The following is a 23,675-nucleotide window of genomic DNA, read 5'->3' as shown; positions in this document are numbered from 1 at the left end:
TCCCCCTATTAAATCACCCTGTGTATTTTGTTTACCAAGAAGGAAAAATTTCAGTAAAGACTTGTTGGGCTGATAACCATATGCTGCTAATCATCTGATTTAGTACACCTGCTTTGCAATCGCTGCATTTATAGGAGGAGTGGTACAACTCAGAAAAGCTGCCTGGCAAGATTGCACTTCTTGGCATTGCTTGCTCTGAGGCTTTGAAGAGAACTGGGTTGTTACAGGCATCCTGCAGGCAGTGACTGTAACTGCTTTTGCTCTGTCTAGGTGGAGAGCTGGAGCTGTGGTGGTGCTTCTGGCGTGCCACCTCTGGAGGTCTGTACAGTCAGTGCGTATGCTGAGTCGAGTAGTGGCAGTTTTACTTGTTCCCAGTCCAGTCTGACACTCACACCATATCCCATGCACACATGTGCACACAGTAGGGTTAACAGCTAGCTTTCTATTGACAATGTGGGATGGATTTCTTTTGGCTCCCTCTAAGTGATGAACAAGAAATGTTATTTTTCTTTTCAGCACCGTGAAAGAGTTAATGTGTAACAGAAGAAACTTACTAGCGTATTCAGAACCACATAGATTCACTGGTTCACACTTTTTGGGCAAGCATGTGCATACTGTACCTATATACAGTTATTGAAATGGACTTATTGTGGAGCCAGGTAGATGATAATTGGCTTTATTAGGTTTCGTTCCATTTTAATAGAGAACAAAGCGCAATAAAACTTTTGTCTTCCTTCTTTTAATTAAACTACTTACAGATTCTAAACCATAAGAAAGTGAGAAATGTCTGCTAAAAGTAGGACTGTAATGCATTGAGAATTTATTTCAATTCCCAAAGGAATAGAGAGTAGCATTCCTGCTAATGTGGTTATTCTCAACATTTTTTAAAAATCCTGTCCTATGAGTGTATACCTGCTGCTAAAATTGTTTTTTCTTATGTTTAAATGGAGTTTCCTGTATTTCAGATTTCAGTTTGTGACCCTTGCCTCTCAGCCTGTCAGTGGGTGCCAGAAGGCTGCTGTTCTTCTTTACTGCCCCCTTCCCCCCGACTAATGATTCCCCCTGAGCCTTCCCAAATTAAATTCATTACAAAAAGCTCTTTACTACCTTGAGGCCTCTCCTGTTCTCATACCAAGAAGCAATAGAAGAATGGTTTCGTTGCCTCTGTCTCACTCATTTTTCCTTCCAGTCTATTGATCATCCTGAAAAATGCTGAATGCTCAGAATCCAGTCACAGGAAGACTTTACATACCAGTTCAATATAAAGTCTGCCAGTGATTCCAGTGATGTTAGTGAAATTACTTGAGCTACAATGCTTTGTTGGGTCAGAGCTATGGTTGGGTTTGGTGCATCCACACACTTGATGTAACATATCAGTTATTCTGAGTCTACAGTGCTCATATCAGAGCCCTGCCCAGAGGCGTTCATGAGTATGAAGAACTTGTGAGAAGGATTCTGCTGGAGAGGTATGGTGACCTTATTCATTCCAGCAGTGGACCACTATAGCAAACAGAGTAGGCAGAAGGTTAATGATGTATTTATTATTCGCTTTGTTGGTTGCTGAAATGCGTAGTGTTTGTGCTTAGAGTTTGTGCCAGCTGTATTTCAGATGTTGATAAACTTGAGTCTGGAATGGGCTGGGAGATTGTTTTCCCTTAGTGTTGAGGAAGAGAACCATGATTGTTCCCAGTAAAGTGCCCTGAAAGCGTCAGTGGGTAAATGGTTTTTCTGTGAGCCTCACATACCGATTGCTAGCTTGCTCTTTAAAGTTCCAGCTAGCGTAAATTTCTTGAAAGGCTGAGACTTTCAGAAACAATTTTGCCCACTTGATGTTTAAAATCAAACCAGCATCAGACAAAAAGAAGCCAAGGCCAAATCAAAATACAAACGCAAGCGATTTGCTCAGTTATTGCATAGTCTTTGATCAGACTGCTAAGCAGCCAGATTTCATAGAATCATAGAATCGTTGAGGCTGGAAAAGACCTTTAAGATCATCAAGTCCAACTGTTAACCTAACGCTGCCAAGTCCACCATTAAACCATGTCCCTAGGCACCACATCTACCTGTCTTTTAAATACCTCCAGGGATGGGGACTCAACCACTTCCCTGGGTAGCCTGTTCCAATGCTTGACCACCCTTTCAGTGAAGAAATTTTTCCTGATATCCAACCTAAACCTCCCCTGGCGCAGCTTGAGGCCGTTTCCTCTCGTCCTATCACTCGTTACTAGGGAGAAGAGACCGACCCCCGCCTCGCTACCACCTCCTTTCAGGTAGTTGCAGAGAGCAATAAGGTCTCCCCTCAGCCTCCTTTTCTCCAGACTAAACAACCCCAGTTCCCTCATCCGCTCCTTATATGACTTGTGCTCTAGACTCTTCGCCAGCTTCGTTGCCCCTTTTTTGGACACGCTCGAGCACCTCAATGTCCTTCTTGTAGTGAGGGGCCCCAAACGGAACACAGTATTTCCTTGGCTTACATGTTGTCACAGAGCTTACTGCTGCTTCTTATGTCACTTGCCTTTATTGGGAGTTTACAGTACTGTTGCTCCTTAACAGACTTCTCATTCTCAGTTATGTGAAGAACAGGTGTAATTTATTCTTTGAATAAATTTCGTATCTTCCAAAGGCCGTTCTGGTTTTCCAGCCCAGACATTCACTAATAGGCATGACTGTGAAGGGTGATCACCTGGAGAGGAGGTGGAACATTATTTCCATGTGTTTTTGCCAAGTGTGCTTTGGTGTACATGTGCAGAGTGATTTGTCGAGGTCGTAATGCCTGTCTTCATGCATTTGAGGACATGAGGACTGGTTAGGTGGACTTCCATAGCTGGCTGCTTCCCAGCCAGACCTGGAAAGTGGTGGTTCTTCTCTACTTCCAGGTGTCAAATAGCACTGTAGGAAACAGAAGGGCAAAAAGTATGAAAATGTGGCTGCGTGTCAGATTGCGGCAAGCCGAATGAACCTAATTGAAAGCAGATGACTGCAGCTGTTAACAGAAAACACTGTGACAGAATAGAACAACTCCACCTAATTGACACTCAAGGGTTATAATGCAGCTGGTGTCGCTTGGTGAGCAACCAGCGTCTGGTGGGGTGCACTCAGTCCGAGGCTGTGGCGTGATTTTTGGCAGTAGTCTGAGAAATTGCCACTCCTAGGTGCTTGCTGCTTCGCTCATGCTGCCTTCTGCGATGGCCTGACAAAAGCATGGTGGAAAACTGATTTGGCTGAGAGATACTAGTTTCTTTCTGCTGGAGCATTTCCACAATCCTGGTTCGGCAGGTAGCAGCACAGCCACCTGTACTGGTCGACAGCAGAGAAGTCATAAACTGATGGTGGCAAGGATATTAGCATGAGGACAGATACTTTGGCACTGCCACCCAGCGGTTGCTCACCCACCAGCGCTTCTGGGGCGCTATCTCAGCGGCTCAGAAGGTACACAGATGAGATGAAGAGGAAATGGTTGGGGAAGTGGCAGAGTTCCAAAAGGCACTTTCCTCATGACCTGGATTTAGAAATCAAAGTGTCCTTGGCAAACTCTATGGCCATTCTTCAGTGGTGGCATCACACCTCACAACATGACTTTGTGTCTAAGAAGGTTGTTCTCATCTTTGTGCCTTTGTGCTTGCAGATGTTGCATACATTCTGCAGTTCTTTTGTTTGTTGCACATAGTCAAATGAAGCCTACAATTAAAGTGGAGATTAGGCCAGACTCGGGCAAAAGGCTCATTACATTGGGGAGGAGGTCTACCGGAATAAAATCAGGCCTGCAACTTGAAAGTTTAGGATCACTGAAGACATTTGCCCTGTTTTATTTTGGCTGTAAGAGCAAAAAGCTGCTAACAATAGGCTTTATCCAAATTTGTTTGGCCAGTCTTAGGGTGGTACGTTAGACACAGCTCTGCTGTTACAAGAGGTGCTGTGTGTGGGCAGGTCTCGTGCGCAATGCAGTATGCTGTGAAGATCCCCTCATCAGTGCTGCACATTCCGTGTCTTCCAGGCCTCAGGAGCCTCCCCCGACTGCCACGGCCTTTCCGAGATCATCAGGAGTGGCCCCACAGTGACACGGGAGATGGACTTGCAAGTGAAGGAATTGACTGGACTTCTCTTCACCCCTTCACCCCCACCCCACTGTAACTGCCGTCAGCTCCCGTTACGCCAGATGCCAGCGCTGAATTTCCATTCTGCTGCACCACCAGCCAAGAACTTTCCCCTCTCGCTGACAACTGGCAGCACAGGGCAGGTTAAGAACAAACTTGAAAACCGGTCATGTCCGAGTTTATCACAAGGACAACACAAAGTGAAGGCCAAGACGTCCTGCACCTGCTTTTTCTGTGGAGAGACTCTCAAAAGTACCAAAAGCTGAACTTCTCTTTGACCGCTCCGGTGCGGGCTGAAGAAATTTCTTCACACCTTTTCCCTTTGCAGGCTACAAATTGGTCCACTCCCCACGGGATCAAAACCTGTGGGATTTGCCAGTGTTTCATGGCTACCAGAAGCTCACCCACTACCTTCTGCCCAGACCACAAGAAGGATTGCTCTAAACCAGAGGAAGAGTCTGGGAACTGATTCTTTGCCATAACTCGACTCCAGTCCACGATCTCAAGGCAATTGTGCTTCAAGAGGAAAAGGACACAGACGCATGCTGGCCATGTGCCTGGCCTCCAGGACAAGCTGAAGATGCAGCTGTGAACAGAGCTGAAGCGAGCAGAGGCGAGCTCTGGAGAGTTCTATGGGCAGGAAAGGGAGTGGAAAGCAAAGGCAGGAAGGGGAGCAACAAAACAAAGACATGCACTGGATTACAAAGTTTATTAAATATGAAGTTGGAACAGAATATCTGGAATTAAATAGAGTGTCTTAGCTTCACAAAAATGTATTAATATAAAAAGGAACAGTGTCACAGCACCATTCACTGCTTTCCTCACTGCTTGTTAAGTCCTTGAATTAGTGGGCAAAACCCCCAAATTTTTCCAGTCTTAATTCATCTCCCTACAACCGTTCTTACTTTTCCAGAATTGGGACTTTGCTCTATCATCTTCCGATCGCTAGTGACTTTTGCAGACACAAAATGACAACTGCAGACCTTCAGTGGCAGCAGGCAACTCCCTGAAATAAGTAAAACCGCGTGTTTTATTGACACAAATTTCCCACAACACTGGCCAACGTCTGGGCTACAGCCACCACGTCATCAGCTGCTAGCAGCAACAAAAAGATTGGCTATCCTGTCACACAAGTTTTGGAAAGCACTGAGGAGACTGAAGGTCGATAGATGACGATTCCTTTTTTCCCCATATGAAGTGTTTCAGGTGCACCGCAGGTGTTGACATAGGACCTGCAAATGTCTAAAGCTGCAGCAGTTTTGGATAACATCACCATGAATACCATGAGAGACAATGGGCTCAAACTGAAACACAGCAGGTTCTGTCCGAACATCAGGAAACACTTCTTTACTGTGGGGGTGACTGAGCAGTAGCCCAGGTTGCCCACAGAGGCTGTGGAGTCTCCATCCTTGGAGGTATTCAAAAGCCAACATGGTCCCGGGCAACCGGCTCTAGGTGATCGTCCTTGGGCAGGGGGGTTGGACCAGATGACCTCCAGAGGTCCCTTCCAACCTCACGCATTCCGTGGTCCTGTGATACAAAACAAACGTACCAAAAAGACCACGTAACAACTGTCTGGGCAACTACTATACACTCGGGGTGTTTTTAAACCTGAGGCGCATGAAGTGACAGCAGTGTAAAGTGCCTTATCCTCCAGCCTGAACACTGGTAAAACTTTCACTTCACCAGCAGAAATACTCGCTGCATCAGGGCTGAAGCAGCGGGCTCAAAGCACATCAAATAATGTCCTAAGCATGAAAAGGAACACTGGAAACATCCAAAACACATAGAGGGAAAGGATTAGACAGAGCAGAGGGAATGCTTTCGTTCAAACACAGAACAGAAGCGCAGCAAAATAATGCATCTGCCTTAATAAGAAACATTTTGGTAGTTCTGTCAAGCTCAAGACTCAAGATTAGTCAACCTGCTAGTCAGAAAAAATAGATGTGGTTCTTATTGTGAGTGCAAAAGAAAACAACTATGCATCAATAAACCAACAGGGAAGTGCAATGTGCTTGACATCCACTGAACAGACTTAGAGTTGACATTCCGACTGCAATAAACACGTTTTCACATCTGAACCGTGGAATGGGAAACCCTAGATGCACTATGGAAACAAAATGATTTCCAGAGCCTTTCCCTAGCATTTTATTCAAATCAGGTAATTTTTGGTTAAAACATCACGGTACTCCTGTATTGCCCTGGAAAGGGGATCCTGGTCAACATGGAACTTCTTTGAGGAACCATCAGTAGACACCATGGGAGAAGCTCCAGCAGATCCAGTTTCAAGTTCAGCAGTGGCTGGGGAGAAGAGAGACAAGATTCCTGGTGTTATTTTCACAGCAGACAGGGCCATGGAAGTCACGGCAAAAACATTACGGGTAACTGGAGAGACTACAATCCAGAAAGAGATTTAAAAACTTCCAAGGGAACATAACAATGAAAGGGCTAGGCACAAAGGAAGAAACAGCTTTTTTTCCACATTTGCTTATCAGTCAACGGTATTTCTAAAGCTAGTGAAAGACATTCCAGAGGCTACGAACACAGAGCCTCTTCAGGGAGTCCACAAACAACTTCTGCTTACACCAGTGCTAAATTTAGCCCCCTGCAGACCTCCTCAACCTCAAGTGCCTGTCTTCCTTAAATGTTCAAACCAGTGATTTATTGGAACACTACTCCTAAAAACCAGCCTCTGCATTCGCTGTGACAAACGGTAAAGGAATCTGCCTGTGAAAACGCAAACACCTTTGCACTGCAGTCAGGCCAGGACAAGTCTCCCAGCCTGGCACCTTCTCTGAGGGGCGTCTTTGTAACTCGCTCTGGCACAACCCTCTTTCCTCCATGAAAACCCGTACTCCGTGAAAGCAAACCACCTTTGCCATCTTTCTCCGGCCACCTTTTTCAGACAAGGTCCCCAAACCAAACACACTCTATGACTCCTGGCGGATGCGCAATTCCATTCAGAATGCACATGGATGCAGTGCAATGGCTTTGCGTCCCTTCAGACACACAGAAAGAGCTATGAAGCAACAGCTGAACACTGTATGATTCAAAGCATACAGGAACAGAAGGAAATGCTTTCAGGGGCTGCCTGCTTTGAAATAGCACCAGTCACTGCAAAGCAGTCACTTTGGAGGAACAATTATCATGGAAGAGGTGGAATTCCTCTTTGGACACCTGGCCTCAGGTTATGGAGCATGTTTTATGCTATGTATTCGAGGCAATCAACTCATCGTATGCTTGCCTAAACACTACTGAATGATCTTTTCCTAAAGAAAGGATGCACTTTGTCACTGATTATATTCTTCTTGCTTATTCAAAAAAGACTGCAACATAATTCTATATAAGCTACAAATACAAGCAAAGAGTAGGAGACATAGCAAAAATCAAGAACTATCAGCAGAGAACGTGTATGGTAGGGTTTAGCGCTGAATGCAGTTGATGTACATGGAAGAAGTAGTGATGGCTGAGGTCTATAAAAATTTTATCTCGGGGCCTCTTTGATGTTTGATGTTTGTGCTTGAGGATTAACTGTAGTGAAAGGTGACTTCAGCTTAATCCACGTGTATCTGTGTGGGGGAAATGGGTTCGTTTTCTTTGCACTTGTTTTTTTTCATGCAACTGCATAACATTCTAGACAATGTTTTGGTAAGCAGGAAGGTTTCACATTCAAGTCTAAACTGGAAAGCTAGCAGAAAAAAACCTGTGCTTAGCACAGGAACTTGACGACTTTCAAGCCATTCTTTTCAAGAGTTAGGAACAGTCATCTTCTTCCTTAAAAACACTCCTAACGTAATGACATATTACCCTGTTCAAGTTCTTTAGTGATTTTTTCATCCAGTTCCCGCCGTACCTGGAATTATATAGGAAATATACAGTTAATATTTTAAGTTACATTTTGTAACATTAAGCTTCTAAAACATTCTTCAAACCTGTCCATAACATGGGAGAAAAACTAAAACTATCATCCCAAATAGAGACACCTTAGCTTGGGGTTTGATTTTTAATGACGAGAAACTCTTGGTCAGCCAGGCTGTAGCATCTGCTTGCTGAGCAACACTAACTGTAGCACAAACAGTCTGTAACTCACCAGAGAGATTATAACAGGGCATTTAAAAAATATACCGGAAGAAAGCACAGTAGAGTTATTGCAATGAAGGTGAAGATAGGAAGACAAAGTATTCTTTGTCACAGTTTCTCTTGTCAAAGAAGGTAGTTACACAGTTCATTGTTTAGCTGCCAGTATTTTTTGGTCTTTGAGCACTCTTGGAAATTTGTGCAACCCTGACGACCAAAAGTCTTCACCCCTACCACATACAGTTGTGTACCGTTTTGATGATTAGCAGTTGTTTTGGCGTATTAGACCATATGGTTTGGAACTCGAAATGGATTCCAACTTTAGGCTAAAAAGCATAACCTTGCTTAGGGATACTCTTCAGCAGTAGTTGAGAACAGTATTTCAAAATGCTTACCTTAGCCACATAGGCTTCAACACTGTTTCTTGATGATAACGCGTTCCCGATCGGGCTTAGGAAGCTTCCTCCTAGACTCAGACTTCTGTTGAGTGCCAAATTGTTGCCAAGATGTCCCAGTTCAGTTGAATACAGAACTGGACTTGCATCCAGACCTCCACTGACAATGCTGCTTGCGATTAAAGACTTGCTTCTATGGCGCTCCTGAAGGAGCTTAGCGTTGGCTTCTGCTAGTCTCTCATTAGCTCTGAAACATTCAGAAGCATACAAAGAGTCATCTTTGGTAGTAACACTTTCACAGTTACCCTCCGGGTCCTTGACTATTATTTGACTCCTGAAAGTGGAAGGGATTAACAGCGTCCAAAACAGGAATATCATTTGATCTGAGGTTTTTTGGAGAACTTCTTTCGAAGAAGTCACACTACCTGCAAGGAGCAGCAAGAGTGACCAGCACTGAGGACTTCTCAGCACTAGGGCTTCAAAGCAATCTGCAAATGCCACGTGTTTACATAGCTTCTTGTGAAAGGAGCGTCACCTGCATAAGAACTCTGGGCTACCCTCCCTTTCCCAAGGAAAGCTCAAACCTCAGACACGCTGTTAAACCGGAAGCCCAAAAAGATTTTTTTTTTTCTTTTGCTTCACAGAATCAAATTCTGTCCTCTGAAGGGCCTATCCTTATCCAAGCAGTAAAGGACATGAAATTTATCGTTTCTGCCATACGCAGAATAAGAGGAGGAGCTTCTTAGAGACTGGCAAGAAGGCTGTCTGCTAAAACACAATCAAGTTAAAAACCACACTATTAATGCCACGATCAGTGGTGTTACTGCTGGAATATTAAAGAGAAATGAAGACCGTTCTAACGAAGGGGAGGGGTCTTAAGGTACTTTCCTCACAAATATGCCATTTTATGCTTACATACAGAATGCTGACCAGATGTAGAAGAGGGCTTTTAGGAGGAAAATGCATGAGGAAGAAGCATTATCTTATTACCACTCCAAAAAAGCACGGGTTTACCTTTCCAGTTTATTTGCCAGGCCTCTTCTAATTTTGACTTCCTCCTGATACAGCTCTTTGTACTTTTCCACTTCGGCCTGTGTGGATTCTTTTTGAAACATGCTGTCTTGTTGGCTATTTTTTATCCTGTCCAATTCACATTCGAGATCTCTAATTCTGTGTTTTAGCTGGTTTCTCAGTGAAGCATGGTGACTGGCTCGGATTTCTTCTAATCTGTCCTGGGAGGCTGCCTGCGTCTGAAGCAGATAATGCACCTTCAACCACCGCAAAGAAAAAGAGATCTCTCCCCGCCAGATAATTGCATGTACCCAATTCCAAGGGCCCAGCTTTACTGAGTGGGGCAACTGTGCCTCCTCACTACCATCAGCAAAGAAGGCAGAACCCTGGGAATACCACGTGAAGTCATTCTTTTCATTCAGAAAGAACCCCGCTCTTAGCACTATTATTCATCAAAGCTACTAATGAAAGAACACTATCTCTGTAGGACAGGGCATATAGAAAAGGATTCCTCAAAGAAATTAGGAGGATCCCTCACCTCCACGGCCCCATATTCCGCCCTGCCCTGCCCCCAACTTTGGTGACTTCTTTTCTGAGCACTTTCCGCTGTCCGATGACAAAGCAGGACCTGTGTGTCTGGCCATGACAACTGCAAGCTGCAATACCCATGCAAAGATGAACAGCAAGAACAAGACCAGCGGGCAGCAATATCCCCCCAAGAACTGCAAAGTGGAAATCTACCTCAGGTGAGCTTTTGATTCAGGGACCTGCACGCACATTACACACACATGAAAGCACTCTTGCCCAACCATATTCCCTTCTCCCACTGCCCTTCAGGAAAGACAGAAGTACAGCACTAACACGCAGAATCAGGCACCAAAAAAAATGACAACCACAACAGAAGTATATATTAGAGACTACAGACACAAGTGAGAAATTCACTTACCTGCAAAAATAGATTGACTTCTTGCAGTTTTTGTCTTATTTCTTGTCCGGCTCGTTCTTCCATCTCTCTTTTATATTGTTCTATTTGGCTGTGATCCACCATGTGAGTCTCCAGACGGTGTTTGAGGTTAGCCACCTCTTCTTTCAGCTGGCATCTGCTCTTCTCCAGTTTTTCATGGTTGCCACGCATGGTGGACAACTCTTCTCGCAAATCCTGATTTTGTGCTTCTAGCTGCATGCATTTTTTAGACTCTGCCTCCAGCTGCTGGGAAAGTTCACCAACCTGTAGACAGAAGAAAAACAAACAAACAAACAAGGAACTGAGAGGGATCTGAAACGAGTCAATTCCGTGAAAATCTGTAAAGGGGTTGGCCATCGAGACTGTGTTTGTCATCTGCTGACTCAGCATTACAACCACAGTGAAACCAGGCTGTTTTAAAACAAGAACAGCTTTCACATCATTTCTGATGGGATGGGAACCTGAGGGATCCTTTCTCAGTCCTTCTGCAGTAGGTCACAGACCAAGAGGGACCAAACTAGCAGCATTTCACCCATAGGGCTAGGTGGAAAAGCACTAGGGCCATTCTTCCATGAGAGGCTCATATGCTCCTGGGAAGTCAAACACACCCATACCTAGCCACCTTCTGGTTTCATCCAAAACAACATGTATCATGCTTTAGGGGAATTTCTACATGCTGTCAGCACAGCCAGAGCTTCATTACGGAACTGACCAGACAAGAAACAGATAGTCTTTTTTTTCCCATTCCACTGAAAGATTTGTAAATAGTGGTTTTACTTTAGACTTACTTAAAACTGCCTCGATTCAGTGCCCTTCCCTGTCATTCAAAATAACTCTTCCACCAGAAACACAAAACCAGTACTAACTTTTGGACTGAACATGAGCCACTGCAAAGGCAGCTGACTCATTCTACAATACCTTCTACACATGAACAGAGCTCTGAAACATGGCTGCTTTAGCAACAAATCTGAGTAACGAGCCGAGCAGCAGGTAAAAGGTTACATGCTACTGAACAGGCAGAGCGACCTCAAAAGCACTTCTGGGAACTCTGCTTCTGGGTGCCCATGGCAAGGGACAGATGGGCTGCGACAACTTCTAGTGAGCAAGAAGTTACAGAACTTTTTCTGCATCACCTCACCGCATCGTGGCCTGGGAAGCAACGACACAGCAAAACCTGAACTGCCTGCTGCTCCGCTCATGCCGAAGACAGGGCTCAAGGGGGGATCTTGGGCAAAGCCAACTTCATACAGTTGTTCGAGTTATGGCCGTGTCACTCCCCTCTCTTCCAGAGAAGGAATTCATCTGTCAGCCCTCGAAGATGCTGCCACAGCCTCAAGCTGCAGCCAGGCCTGTGCCGGGCCACACTGCTCTCAGCCCTGACCCTCTCCCCTGGACGTGACTGGTGGGAATGCAGACCTGCGTGTCCCTACGGACTGGCCTGGCGATCTGCACTCTTGGCTGACCCCGCTTACTGTCACCGCACCTGTTGTGCTCTTCTTGGTGAGGGCCTGTGGGACTGCTCCCTGGCCCGTGAGCACACGGACCTTGCCACCTTGTCACGGACCCTGCCAGTCTTGCTGCAACTGTCAGCTCGCCCTTCCTCTACAGGACAGCTTGCCCTTGATGTGCCCTTGCAGCTACTGCTTTGCATATAGAGTTTTCATCCTTACCCATAACAATAACTACGTCAGTCTAAGTTATAGTCGTCTACTGCTGTAACAGTAGAAGGAGCATCAAGAAAAGTCAATCAATTCCAAAATACAGCCAAGAAAAAAAAAAAAAATCACCAACATGAAAAGAAGTATAGGGAAAGAATAACAGAGGTTTCAAAAGAAAAACACACCACCACCAATAAAACCCCCAAACAAACCAGTGCTCACCTTTGTTCTTAATCTACCAACTTCATTGACCATTTCAGAATACCTGTTCTTCATTTCTCCCTGCAAATTAAGGTGGGACTCTCTCTCTCTCTCCTCATACACCCTTTGTTTCTTCATAGCTCTGTTCAGAAGCCTCTTCAACCTGCACAGCAAATTAGTCAAGAAAACAATGAACCAACTGTCCTTTTTCACATACTCTCATGTAAAGAGCGCAGACATAGCTTGCTCCATCTTTAACATGCTTGACACACCAGGAATTACTGAGAAAAAACAGCATTCCCGTGCCACAAGTCACTTGCAGGGTCCAAATTTCACCTGAAAAGAGTAATAAGAGACTTTGTTCCCTCCCTGGAAAATCGAAGGGCAGCCTGCATTTGCAGTTCTTTTCACAGCTGTTGAAAACTATAGGCTCATGCACAGAAGCACCTTGCAAGAACTAACACGGGGCTTGAATTTGCTCCCCTAGAGTTACGTACACCTATTTTTTACGTTGAAGTTCAATAAAGCTTGACTTCTACTCCGGGATATCTCTCCGCCATGCTAAAAAGCCATACCTCTTACAGTCTTTCTGCAGTTCAATGTTTCTTTTCATTTCTTGGTCCAGACGCAGTTCGACTGGGCGTTTCAACTCTACCAGCTTCTTCACTTTCTTTCTTTCACTCTCACACTTTCAAAACAGAAAAGATACATGACACACAGAGCATAGGAACAGTATCTACATGCAGTACGTGCATCTAGCGTTCTCCACAGGGAAGCTGCAGTATGTCTCTATCGGCTAGCCAAGCTCCATAGAATGCCAAGGGACAGAATTCCTGAGAACATTTAATCACTTCAGGTTGCACATCAAACAGGCCAATACCTAACAACAGAAACAGATGCCCCCACAGAAGCAAAGGCCACCCTCTTCTAATGCTTCAAGGCAAAAAGGTGGAAAAGATGCTGAAGAACACTTCCAGCAGTTCCTCTGCTTATTGCAGGGATTATGTAGGTATGCACATCACGGGAGAGCATAGGTCAATCTAAAACTTTTGTGGGATCTTCAACAACCAGCAGGCAGGGACTTGCCAAGGAATTTGACCTTGGGGAATTCTTCAGTGTTTTATTCCCCTCTGCCATTGCCTCCACCTCTTCTTTGTGGGGATTTACTTATTCACATGTTGTCCTTCCTCTTGGTGTTTTCTCAGCCAAACCAGAGGAGAGCTGGCAGCTCTTTTGACTTTGTACTTCCATTTTTCCTCTCGGAAAAGGAGAAAAGGGAAAGACTGCCCCTTGGCAACTGGCAGCCATTTCTTGTTTCCCAAGCACCAGGTTCACTTGGCCAAAATTCCTTCAGTATGCTTTTCTGCAAGGCTTTTAAGCTCCCGCTACCCTGAAAACATGCAGCAGCTCCTCCAGGCATTACACTGGAAACATGAAGCATTTTAACCCTGCCCAGAAACCACAGGGTCAGAAGATAACCGGAAGGAATCCAAGGAAAGAACTGGGGAACTGCAGACTTGCTCCATGTGCTCAACTGATAGTAAACCACACTGGGAACTCTTTCTAATAGAGCCACTCCAAAATTTACACAAAAATACCCAGCTAGCTTTTATTCGCTTCCTGGATGATCCCCAAATCACAAGATATTCAGCGCCTGTATGGTAGGGATAACAGAAAAAGCTGAGCATGTCAGAACTCAACAAAAAGGTGAACACAGTTCTCCTAGGTATGGACTAGGTATCTGAAGAATTTTCTGGGCTCACCTGTTCCAAGAGTTCAGCCTTCTCCCTGTCAAGCTGAGCAACACGCCCTTCCAGGTGGGATCTTGACTTCAATTGCTCTTCCCACATGCTGTGCAATTCCTTTGATGCCAGAGCCAGCACGTCCTGCTTTTGCATCTGTGAAAGCGACAGTGGAAAACAGGAAACATAACCAAGAACAGCAATTGAAGCTGGTGGAATGAACGAACACTATACAAGTAACAAGATGAGGGTGCAGCTTTGGGGGATAAGACGACACAGACAGAGGCACGCACAAAATCACTCTACAACTTTCTTCCAAAGGTCCTCCAGAGTTCATAATGATACATGCTTTATAATCTAATAATTCCTCTAGCGCCCACCACAGAAAATACCCTGCCCTTGCTGCTTCTATAACAACTGTCCATCGCCTGAGAGCAAGGAAATGCTTTCAAATTGGCAAGGCTACTTATGCTTCTCCCCGAAGGGACAAAGGTTTGCCTAACAGATGCATTTGAGTGGAACAGAACTTGCTGATTCCGTTCAAGTCTAAAGAATGCAGGTTGACTAGATGCTTTTAGTGGCATTCTGCAAGAAAAAAAAATGCCTACTGATCTACAGAAAGTCATGAAAACCTTAGCACAAAGGCTTCGATAAGAAATCCTCAGGGTGTACACTTTCTCAAGCGTCCTTACAGAGCAGGTGAAACACTGGGTCTTACAGCAGAAGCTCACATGGGCTCAAGGGCAAGCCCTGACAAAGCTGCAAAGATACCATGGCTCTCCCAAGCCCAATCTCCTCTCTCAGCTTTCAACCACAGATCTCCCCCCTGCCCACAGCATCCATCCGATCCATCATCTGCCATGGTTTAACTCGAGTAGGCGGCTAAGCACCACACAGCCACTTGCGCACTCCCTCCCGGGGGGATGGGGGAGAGAAATCATCGAATGAATCCTGCTGATGAAGACAAGTATCTTGCACACCACCGCACAGATACAAAAGACAGCAGCAGGGGAATGAGGAAATTGACAGCCTTTTCCCTTGAGGGTGCCTTGCCCTAAAACTAGAAGGGTATTTGTCAGCTGAACTGTACCTACACAGCCCGCTTGGTCTTTGCATCAATTACCTGCTCCCAGAAGATTCAAAGACTAAACCAGTCATTCACAGATGCCAGTCACGTACCTGCTGCTGGTGGTGGTCCTCTGCAGCTGCCTGTGTTGTCTGTAAGCCAGTTATCAAGTCTTCTAGGCGATTATGAACCTACAGAAGCATTAAAAGAAGCAAGACGACACACTATGACTTTCCAGAGTGACGTTCACACCCCATTACCAAAAAGAAATATTACATAGACCTCTTCATTCCTATAGTGTTCACACGCAGCACCAATGATCAAAATGGCCTTATTTGATGCCACTGTAAAGCTGTTAGCAATTATCGCCTCCGCCGTTCGCTTCAGGGAGAGAGAACACCACGTGGGATACAAAGACTCTTCAATGAAGACAGACGGAAATAGCTGTTCTCATCCACAGGACACTTGAAAACCATGCCCTGTTAACCAAGGGGGAAGGACCAGCACTGTGACTGCCTTTCCTCTTCTCTTGTCAGTACCAGTACATCACAAAGTTCAACTTTCAGATGGAGTTATTTTCAGAATCTCTTCAGCACTAATTAATAACTACAGTAGTACCAAGAACCCTAGCTCACTGGTTCCCATACAAAAATAATATGCTTCGTACAGGCCACAGGTGAAGGCACCTTATCTGAGCTAAAATTAACCACTGCGTAGGGGCACTGGTAAATTCCAAGGCTCACCCTGAGCTCTGCAAATGATACCACAGTCATTCCTCTTCACAGTTTCATGGAAACAAACACACACCAAGTGGCCAAAGGAGAAAAGCGCTTCTGCACAGCAGACGCTCTGGGGAGTGTAATTTTTGTTCCAGTCCGATGATGCCAGTCAGGCCTGTGGCACGAAGCACTTGCCATCAATACCCGCTGTGGAATTTCCACAAGTTCACTTGATGAATACCTTTAACGATACGTGTTGCCACAAGTGTCTGAAGCAGCATCTGATGGCATGACGGGTCTAAAGCAGACAATAGTTACACCAGTGTATTGGTGTCCAGTCCTTAACTTTTACAGCGTTAAGTAGGACTTGCTGTAGTAGCATGGGAAAGCTTTATTCCGTAGAATGCAGGAACTGAGTTGCCCATGGCTCTCGAGGAAAACCTCATCTTAAAATTTCCCCACAGAAATAGGTAACTGGGCTCGGGAGCTCACAAAAAGGGAAGTTTATGACCAGCTTACTGAGGCAGAGGCTTGCAGGTGTCTGTGAAGGGCTTCAATCCGACTGCTTTGTTGCTGGACTGTGGCTTCCAATCTGGCATTTTCAATTTCAAGGCTTAAAAAGAAATACAGGTCTTATGACGGAAATCCACCAGAGCACCAATTCTGAAAGAACAGCGTGAAATAACATAATCTAAAAGAAAAGCGGCCTTCAAAATCGTGTTTTAACTTGCTGTGATGCAACAAGGCTATCCCGTTGTTTTCACACAACCCCAGAAAGCGACAGACAACTTGCTTCGCCGTGTTCTTCTCTTACCGTTGCGCGTGTTCTTCCAGTTGTTTTACAGTAGTAGTAGTCCCAGAAGATGCCAGCAGGAGGTCCTGGAGTTTCTGGGAAGAAGCTATTACTTCTCTTTCCTTGTTATCCAAGGCAGCCTTCAAGTCACGAACACAATGCTCAGACTGAAGATGCTCTTCTTCCAACTCCCGCAACTGTAAAATCACAGTAAGAATCCACAGCGGTCAGGTGAGCTTTTACACAGAGGAGTCCACTGCTGCTGAAGAAGTCAAGTACTGCATATATCTGCACATACCCTCTACCCAAAGAAGTGTAATCCTTTCAAATCCGTTCAAACCTTCACTTCTACTAGCAAATGAACACCAACTGTGTTACTTCATCACCTTTTAGACTGGCCTCTCCCATCCCTACGCTGATTTCCTATAGCACACTTCTAAGCACCGACACTGCCCCTCCCACCCTTTCAGTGACTCGTGACACTCTTTGTAGCCCCGTGTTTGCTCCTCCATTGAAAATCTGAATTGAAAAGTTCATCCTTCTCCTAAAGTGACTTCAAAACTCCCTCCTAAGGAGATTTAAGATGATTTCTATTTCAGCACTCCGAGGCCTCGATACTTCAGTTTTTGTAAGAACACTGCAAAAGGTGGTCCCCGCCTCAGAAAGGAGCTTACAGTTCACTTGCAAGAAAGCTGCTTAAGGCTGGCAAATTACAGCAGGGCCAAAGAATGGGGGTGGGTGGGTGGGTGGGGAAACATGCTGCGATGCTGCTTTGCATATACAGTGCAAACACCCCACCTACAAACAAGCTCTGCTTCTTGCTTAGTTCAATCTACACGGTTCTGACACCTGTGCTATAAAAAAAAGCTCAAACCCTACCAACTCTTCAAAAGGTCCTTCAACCATGAGGAAGGTTCACGTTGTTCTACACACTGCGCAAAGACAACAACCTTTACAATTATTTAGCAAGCTACAAATAAGGAACATCTGTTGTATACAAACAGAAGAATATCAAGAAAGAGTGCAGTATCCTGAACAGAGAAATAGTGCCTCAGAGCAGAGGTGAGTTTTGAGAGAGAACAAACTGCTCTCTTCATACCTAGCCACCAGAAGGCTGCTCCTAATGCACTGCCTTGCCCCTCCAGCTTGCGAAGAGCTCGCCAAAGGGCCAGGTGCGTTTATCCCCAGGGGAGGGGAGGAAGAAGGGAAGAGAAAGGCTATTGCTGCAATACTACCCCAGAGCCTGAACAAGAGCTTGTGCCGTGGGGTTGACGAGCAAGATTGTCTCTTACTTGCAACAGAGACCAGTTGGCTTTTTGATGAGTCAAGTAACACTATCTTGCACTCTGGAAGAGGAAGAGGGGGCCACCTGGCTGAAGGTTTCACTGGCTTCGTGAATGAAGGGGATCATTTAAACTTCCTTAGTTCTCTCTCCTACTGCCTCCCAGCATACTGGTTTGTCCTTTTTCACGATGTACAGGAAGGAACAGCCAGCCACAGGTTTATTCCTATAGAGACAGACTTTCCATACCTCAGCTTCAACCCTGTCCAATTCCTGTTGCAAGCGCAGCTTGTCTTCCTCCAGGTCACTGTGGTAGCGTGTAGTAACTTCCAGTGAAGCTTCGGCAGTAGCTTGCTTTTTAAGAGCATGGGCAAGCTTCTGCTGCAGCTGCGCGATCCAGTCCTAAAGAAATGTTGTTACATGAGCACGAAGAATTCGATAAGAACATGAGAATATTAGGAGTGCTTTTACTTCTTAGGTTACGTAATCGGGTCAGTCTTCAGAGTGAATTCAAAGATAAGAAACGTTGCTCGCCACCAGCAGGCACCTGCAAAACTGATGGCCTCTCTCCATCTTTCTCAGCTCAGCACCTCCAAGCTAACAGGGGGAAGCAAGGGGAAACTTCACTCCTTTTATACTACACTAGAAACAAAACTCAAAGGCCAGTTGCTACGAGACCCAGGTCATCAGCTTGACCTGCCTTCGTCCCAGTCCTAAATGAACAGCTGGCCTGGAGCACAAGTATTTCAGGGGCCCCAGTTACAACTGTGTGGCAGGAGCCGCAGAAGAGGTCAACGAGCCCAGAGGGTAACAAGCCCAAAAGCAAGCGAACCAAGGGGGACCCCACTGCGTGCCTCACAGAAAGTACCTCGGAATCCCCAGGAGATTCAGCATCTTCCTCTTGCTCTGCTCCTCCCACTGGCAGGGCACCTACAAAGGAGGTAAGAAGCAACACACCGTGAGTGTTTATCTCACTCTGCTTTTTCTCAACATCCAAGCCCAGCATCCAAAAGACAAGGAACAGTTCTACTACAGGCCACAGCGATTTTCCTCATCGGCTCTGTCCCGATCCAGTGTCGGGGGAGGTTTCGATACGATCCCAAGGACGAGATTAAGACGCTGGAATCGGTCAAATGTCATACAACCTTTGACTTTTATTTGAGGGGAGAAGAGAACGGAGGGAGGAGGGAGGGCAAGGGAGGAGGGGAAAAGAATAGGGGAGAGAGAAAGAGAAAGAAAGAGAAGGAAAAGGAGTTTATCGCCACCACCTCGAGTCCTGACGATCTTCTGCTGGGTCTCCGGTGGCCTCGGGCGTCGTCGGGGACCGAAGCGGGGAGGGGGGAGGCTTGAGGGTGCAGGAATAGAAGGAGTGGTCTCTCATGCGCCGCCGCTGCCGCCCCACCCGAGGGGCACGTGTGCTCCTTATATAGGGGCTCACGCATGCGCGGATCACAAATGCGTACGTGCGGCTCACCACGGATGTGCTGTCCCCGCCTCTGCTCTTTTCGCGCCTTTTTGTCCCCACCTCGGCTCTTTTCGCGCCTTTAGTCTGTGCGCAGGCGCACGAGGTTGTTTTTCTTAAAGCTGTGGAGAAGGTGGTCTTTTCGAAGCGCGACGGTGGATGGCGCTACGGCGGCAATGTCGAGACAAAACCCACATTTTTCTATCGGTCCTTTACAGGCTCTTCCACAGTTACGGATCCTACCTCCTCTGTCCCAAGCAAGGGCAGCCCATGTAAAGTCAGCAGTCCTCACAGGGCAGGAGCTGCTGAGAAATGCCTTGTCTGCTGCACCACCTGCAGAAGATTCTTCCATGTTTTCACTGTCCGCGTTTTCCACCAGCAGCTTACTAAGAATATAAACAGAAAGAGAGAAAGTAGTCAGTAAAAACAACCACATCTTTGCATACATGCTTGACTAGGACAGCAACAGCCATTCCTTACCCAGCCTCTCCATTTTCATTGCCAGCTGAGAAACGGTAACACCCCCCCCCACACACACACACCTTACTCTTGCACTGCTGCAAGAGTACGTGATGAAATATTCGCTGCAGGCATGTTCATTCTCTAGATATTGGTATATTGCATATTGGTTATCTGTGAAGCACTACAGCCCTGCTGGCTACAATCTAAACTGATAAAGAACCCCTCCCTAGGGAGCACTACAAAAATTAAGAGGCCCTCTGGCAGATTCACATCTAACGACGTCCGCAGGATGCTACATTAATGCTGCGACTATTCACGTCAAGCCAGCCTATGGTCTCCTCAAACGCAGTCCTGACTTGGAAGGACTTCAGAAATCTTTATGGTTAGTCTGAGGACTTGAGAGTTTGGACAGCTCCTAAGTGTGATCAAGCGGCGGTTGCATCCTGAGCGCTACATGTGTTAAGTACGTTGAAGAGGTGTTCTGACAACCTTGGGAGAGAGTAAATTGGGGCTCCTGAGAGAGACCCCTTTCAGGTTTGCTTTTTAACTGAAGCTTAAACTCCCCCCAGCAACAACAAAAAAGCACTCGCTCAGACCAAGGCTTCTTTGAAAACCAGTGCATTAGCACAACGTTTATGCTGTGCCAGAACACTGGAGTAAGGAGTGAAGATCATCATTCCATCACCTATCAGTGGTCCTGGCTAATGGGGGAGGTCCCAGTTGACTGAAGGTTAGCAAATGTGACACCCATCTACAAGAAGGGCCGGAAGGAGGATCCAGGGAACTACAGGCCTGTCAGCCTGACCTCGGTGCCGGGAAAGGTTATGGAGCAGATCATCCTGAGTGCCATCACACGGCATGTACGGGACAGCCAGCAGATCAGACCTAGTCAGCATGGGTTTATGAAAGGCAGGTCCTGCTTGACTAACCTGATCTCCTATGACAAGGCGACCCGCCTAGTGGATGAGGGAAAGGCCGTGGATGTTGTCTGCCTGGACTTCAGTAAAGCCTTTGACACCATTTCCCACAGCATTCTCCTGCAGAAACTGGCTGCTCGTGGCTTGGACGGGCGTATGCTTCGCTGGGTAAAAAACTGGCTGGATGGCTGGGCCCAAAGAGTGGTGGTGAATGGAGTTAAATCCAGCTGGCAGCCGGTCACAAGTGGTGTTCCCCAGGGCTCAGTACTGGGGCCAGTTCTGTTTAATATCTTTATCAAGGATCTGGATGAGGGGATCGAGTGCACCCTCAGGAAGTTTGCAGATGACACCAAGTTGGCCAGGAATGTTGATCTGCTGGAGGGCAGGAAGGCTCTATGGAGGGATTGGGACAGGCTGGATCGATGGGCCGAGGCCAGTTGTGTAAGGTTCAACAAGGCGTGCTCCTAGGGATAATGTAGTGCTTTCAGCTGGCTACCACCATGAAGAAAAAGGGCTGTTTTCTTCAGCCTAGCTTTTAAGCATACATAACCGCCTTCAAGACTGAACGCCCATGGGTGCAAAGCTACGCACAAGCAGATCCCCACTGAAACAAAAGGCAGGTGGTTCCTGGGCAGGAAGGTTGCATAGAGCTTAGCAACACATGTGGGAATTCTAAGAGAGCGTTGTGGGTGGAACTTGTCCTCAATTTCCACATCCACTCTTGACCTGGGAAGGAGATGTATCAGAAGACATCCATTGAGCCCAGCTTCAACAAAGGTCTCAACACATCGTTAAACCTTGGTGCCGTTACCAAAAAGGTTCATAAATCAGTGCAGACACTCTGGCAACTCAGCCCCTTTAATGATAACGTAAACCATTTACCTGACATGTGTAGACATGCGAGCATAATCCATGCGAGCACAGCCATGAAGCCAGAGTTATCTTTCTAAGAGTGTCAGCACCATGCCAAAGAAGAAGCTGGATTGCATTCATATCCCCTGCAAATGTGGCAACCGTAAGAGCAGTCCTAAAGCATGTAAAAGGTGATATGAAATATATCCGTTTCTGCAGGCACTGCATTGCCATCATTTTAATCCCTGCTTGCTCCCCAAACAATTCTTTCCCCCTTTCCCACAAGCACAGCGAAAGCAAAGCCAAATACACGGAAGTGTTGGAGAATTCAGGTTGGAAGGGACCTCAGGAGGTCCAACTGCCTCCCCAATGCAGACTCAGCTACGAGGTCAGGCCACGCTGCTCAGTGCTCCTTCCGCTCTGCTCTTCAAAGCCTCCATGGATGGAAATTGCACAAACTCGCAGGGCAAACTATTCGACTGCTTGACCGTCTTTGCACCAAGAAGTTTTCTTCTTACATGTTGCTGGAACCCCTCATGTCTCACTTTATGCCCCTTGTCCCTCAGACAACATTGCCTCTCTTTCTCCCAGTGCTTCCGCTGACAACACCTATGCACCAACTATGCCTGCACTTAAAAGATGCTCTCTTGCAGAGCAGCGATGCTGCTGAGCTAATAACAAGTTTTCTGCTGGGTCTGTCTCTGGGCCTGGGCCTGGGCCTGGGCCTGTCTCTGGGCCTGGGTCTGGTGGGGAGGGGCCACCACAGGCAACGCTTTCTCATAGTCGTCAGCGTGGAGAGTATGAGAGCAGTTGAGGTGTGAGAGCAGCCAAGTGCAGACCTCAGACCTGCTTTTACAAGTCACACAGGAAACTCCTTCCATGTGGCTTCTTCTTTTTCAAAGCGCATCCCCACGCCTCTCATCAATCACACTTGCAGACGACTAAGGAGATGTATGTGCCATTTTGACAAACCCCTCACCTTTCACGCCGATCTTGAGCATGCCTGTCAGCCCCTTTGCTTTGAAGAAAGTCTACCATCTCCTCATGACGTTTGGAGACAGCAAGATTAAGGGGGGTATATCCCTCCTGAAAGGATAAATAATCCCAGTTAGAAAAACACAGACAAGTTCTGCACCTTTTCGAAAGAGCAGCTTTACCCAAATGCCAAGGTTACCTGGTTCTCAGCATCAATATTGGCATTATGCTCAAGTAACGGTGCCACTGGCAGCCACCACCAGCAGGACGCATCCATCGGACTGCTGGGGCCCGGAGAAGGACAAGGACAAGGGTGAGGGCAAGGACGAGGGCGAGGGCGAGGGCGAGGGCGAGGAGAGGCCCAAGGGAGATGAGCTCGCGCCGAGCAGTGGCCGCGGCCTGGAGCCGCTGAGGCGGGCGTCAGGGACGCACCGACGCTGCCAGCCCGGAACGTGCTGCAGCTCCCGCAGCGGCGGCGACAGCACTGAGGGCCTGCTGGATGCGCCAGCAGAGGGCGCGGCACAAGGGCGCCGCGCACGTTCGTGGGCGTCACAAGGAGGCGTCACAGAGGGCGGGGTGACGCCGCCGCCGCCGCCGCGCGGGCCGTGCGGGGGGGGCGGGGGGGCGCTGCGTGGAGAGGCCTGGCGGGCGGGTGCGCGGGCGGCCCCGGGGTTGTGAGGGCTGCCAGGGGCGCTGGGGAGAGGGGTCTCTGCCCCCGCGACAGGGCCCGGGCTGGTGCCGCCTGGGCAAAGGCTGCGTCAGATGCTGGAGCAGCTCTTGCCTCACCAGCTCCTGTTTTTTCCCTCAGTGCATGGTGAGGGTGCCTCAAGACTCGCATCCCTGAAATGAGGCTTGGGGTGGGGTCAGAGTCCAGCTCCAGCAGCCCTGCAGGGCCCAGGGGAGCTCTCAAGAGGTGCCTGCTGATGGCTCCAAGGCTGCCATGCTGCAGCTCCAGGACGATGTACTTTCCTCCAACCAAAAGGCGGCCTGAGCTTCCTGCAGTGT

General features: G+C 47.1%; 1 protein-coding gene across 1 annotated transcript; it reads right to left on the bottom strand.

Moving 5' to 3' along the window:
- Nucleotides 1-5,625: 5,625 nt before the first annotated feature.
- On the bottom strand, nt 5,626-22,733 carry LOC148054532 (uncharacterized). The gene is given in 17 exon segments (XM_087764222.1): nt 5,626-6,395; nt 7,902-7,947; nt 8,567-8,813; nt 9,581-9,816; nt 10,524-10,805; nt 12,422-12,563; nt 12,976-13,088; nt 14,164-14,298; nt 15,322-15,399; nt 15,491-15,643; nt 15,646-15,687; nt 16,447-16,540; nt 16,742-16,941; nt 18,138-18,404; nt 18,871-18,932; nt 19,708-19,850; nt 22,675-22,733. Coding segments are annotated over 17 exon segments (2,448 nt in total). The 3' UTR covers nt 5,626-6,246.
- Between the last annotated feature and the right edge of the window lie 942 nt (nt 22,734-23,675).

The sequence above is a fragment of the Nipponia nippon genome, unplaced genomic scaffold (assembly GCF_047370975.1).
Source record: "Nipponia nippon isolate SJK-2023a ecotype South Korea unplaced genomic scaffold, ASM4737097v1 scaffold_3, whole genome shotgun sequence".
In the NCBI taxonomy this organism is placed as follows: domain Eukaryota; kingdom Metazoa; phylum Chordata; class Aves; order Pelecaniformes; family Threskiornithidae; genus Nipponia; species Nipponia nippon.
The sequence above is the reverse complement of the archived record's forward strand: the minus strand, read 5'-3'. Positions and strand labels throughout refer to the sequence as shown.